At 35.8% G+C, this 2,280-nt stretch overlaps 1 protein-coding gene across 1 annotated transcript in view; it reads left to right on the top strand.

The window, feature by feature from the left end:
- LOC128250775 (uncharacterized) overlaps positions 1-2,280 on the top strand; it is a 4,080-nt gene extending 1,800 nt beyond the window's left edge. Inside the window, exon 3 of the mRNA XM_052976670.1 lies at positions 623-2,280. Within this exon, the coding sequence (XP_052832630.1) occupies positions 623-627 (5 nt within the window). The 3' untranslated portion in view covers positions 628-2,280. The remainder of the gene's footprint in view (positions 1-622) is intronic.

The following is a 2,280-nucleotide window of genomic DNA, read 5'->3' on the forward strand; positions in this document are numbered from 1 at the left end:
AATCAAATACCAATCAGGTATCAAGACGGACAATATTCAATAAATCCCAACAGTTAAACATTGCTGGCCTCGTGCCGGATTAGCATGTTGGACAAAATGATTAAGGGTCATTCTTCCGGCTCTTTACGCTATGAGTTCAAATTCGGGGTCGGTAAATTAAGCACCAGTTGTGTAGTGAGGTCGATGTGATCGTCTAGTCACATCCCACAAAATTTGAGGCCTCGTGCCTCCAGTACGAAGGATTATCATCATCATCACCATCATCATCATTCAGATGGTGAAATGGCAGAATCGTTAGCGCCTTGGACAAAATTCCAGGCGGTAATTCTTTGGCTCTTTACGGTTTGAGTTCAAATACCGTCGAGGGTCAATTAATAAAATGCCAATCAAGTGTTGCGGTCGACATAATTGACTGACCCCCACCCCTACACTTTCTGGCCTTTTGCTAAAATTAGAAAGGATTATTGTTGTTGTTGTTGTTGGTCTAATCGTTGATGTTGATGTTAGAGAAGGGAAAATCATTAGTGCTTCGAACAAAATTTTTGTTATTGAACTTCTCTTTGTTTTTATTTCATTCTTTTTATTTATAAATCTAATTGCTTTTATTTTATTTATTTTTCAGGATAAAACCCTGGCTCTTCCCCCCGACAAAGACTATGGAATAACGGAATAAACGACTACCTTTTTTAAATCTTCTTCAGAATAACGAATGAATACACGTACCATATACGAATACACGCATATATATAAATACATACACAAACCTTCAAACATGTAATTCTATACACAACGCGAGTGTGTGTGTGTGTGTGTGTGTGTTAATTTTATGTTCTAAAAATTCAGTTTTATTAACACCAAACTGAGAAGTTGAATAAAGAGTTAGATGAAACTTAAGATTCGAACGAAAATGAATTTTGTAGCATATGTACACACATATACATACATACATACATACATACATACATACATACATACATACATACACACGAGTGAGTGAACAAACAAAAGAAAGTGGAATTGAACACATTTGGTAAATGTCTCTTATATTTTTTAGTAAGAGTTTGACTTAGTTCCATATGACTTAGAATTTGGTAAGAACATTGGGCGATCCCATCTCTTCAAACACTGAAAGAAAAGTAGTGAATCGTAAAGAAGTTCAATATGGTTTCCTAGATATGGGGCTTTACGAGTCAGTTCATGTCGTGTCGCATTGATGGTATGGAAGCGACAGCAGATATTTTCTTTATTTGTTCGGCGACTCACAAAACGCTTCCATCCTACCATGCAACGTATCAAACGTAATGATTCGACGTCATTGAATACATTACACACACCGACCATCCGGCAATGTGCCAACAGCTCCCAGCCAGCATCCTCTCTCAGCACGTGTGATTAAGAATAAGGAAAAGATCAGGAATTGATGCCATGATATCTACACCACGTGACATGAACTGACCAATAGAAGCTCAGAATCTTGAGGTCGTCTCAAATCCATCGATTTTCTTTCGACCTTTGACGAGATGAATTCGTCTTACGTGTCCACGAAACTTTATCTTATATGGAACTGCATGAAACTGTTATTAGTATCATCGTAAGCAACAGAAGCAGTATTAATATCAAAATGCAATATATATCCCCACTTAGAAGTGGATGCTGTGTTAAAAGAACGCAGAACACCGCGTTATGTACCAAGAGAAAAATTCTCATAAGGACATGTGGTGCATAAAAGCACGCTTGTTCATAGTGCTAGCGAGAGATAAATTAGACGACAATATGAGAGGTTACGTCATGGTAAATAACACAGCATTCTGTGTTCTAGCGCAATATATACAGTTAAGTGGGGATAAGTATTAGCTTTTGGTATTAATATATATATATATATAGATATATATATATCAAATAATAAGCAACACGGATTTCAAAAGTGATTGCAGTACGCACGTTTCATGCTACTTCAATTTATTTAAGTAATGTGAGCATTACCTTAAATGCAATATGAAGAGCAATCTTCAGCTGCACGAAAAAATGTAGAAAAAATGTAATAAATTGGTAGATAGGTGTGTGTGTGTGTGTTAGTGTGTACATGCATACATGTATCCACATCTACTCAAGCACTAACAGACTATACGCATACATACACACATACATACATACATACATACATACATACATACATACATACATACATACATGCATGAAATGTAGCCTGAATTATTATAACAGTTCGTTTTTTTTTTTATAACGTCGCAGAAATAAAATACAAATTTTCTTTACTTGAAA

Source organism: Octopus bimaculoides, chromosome 25 (genome assembly GCF_001194135.2).
Source record: "Octopus bimaculoides isolate UCB-OBI-ISO-001 chromosome 25, ASM119413v2, whole genome shotgun sequence".
NCBI classification, from domain to species: domain Eukaryota; kingdom Metazoa; phylum Mollusca; class Cephalopoda; order Octopoda; family Octopodidae; genus Octopus; species Octopus bimaculoides.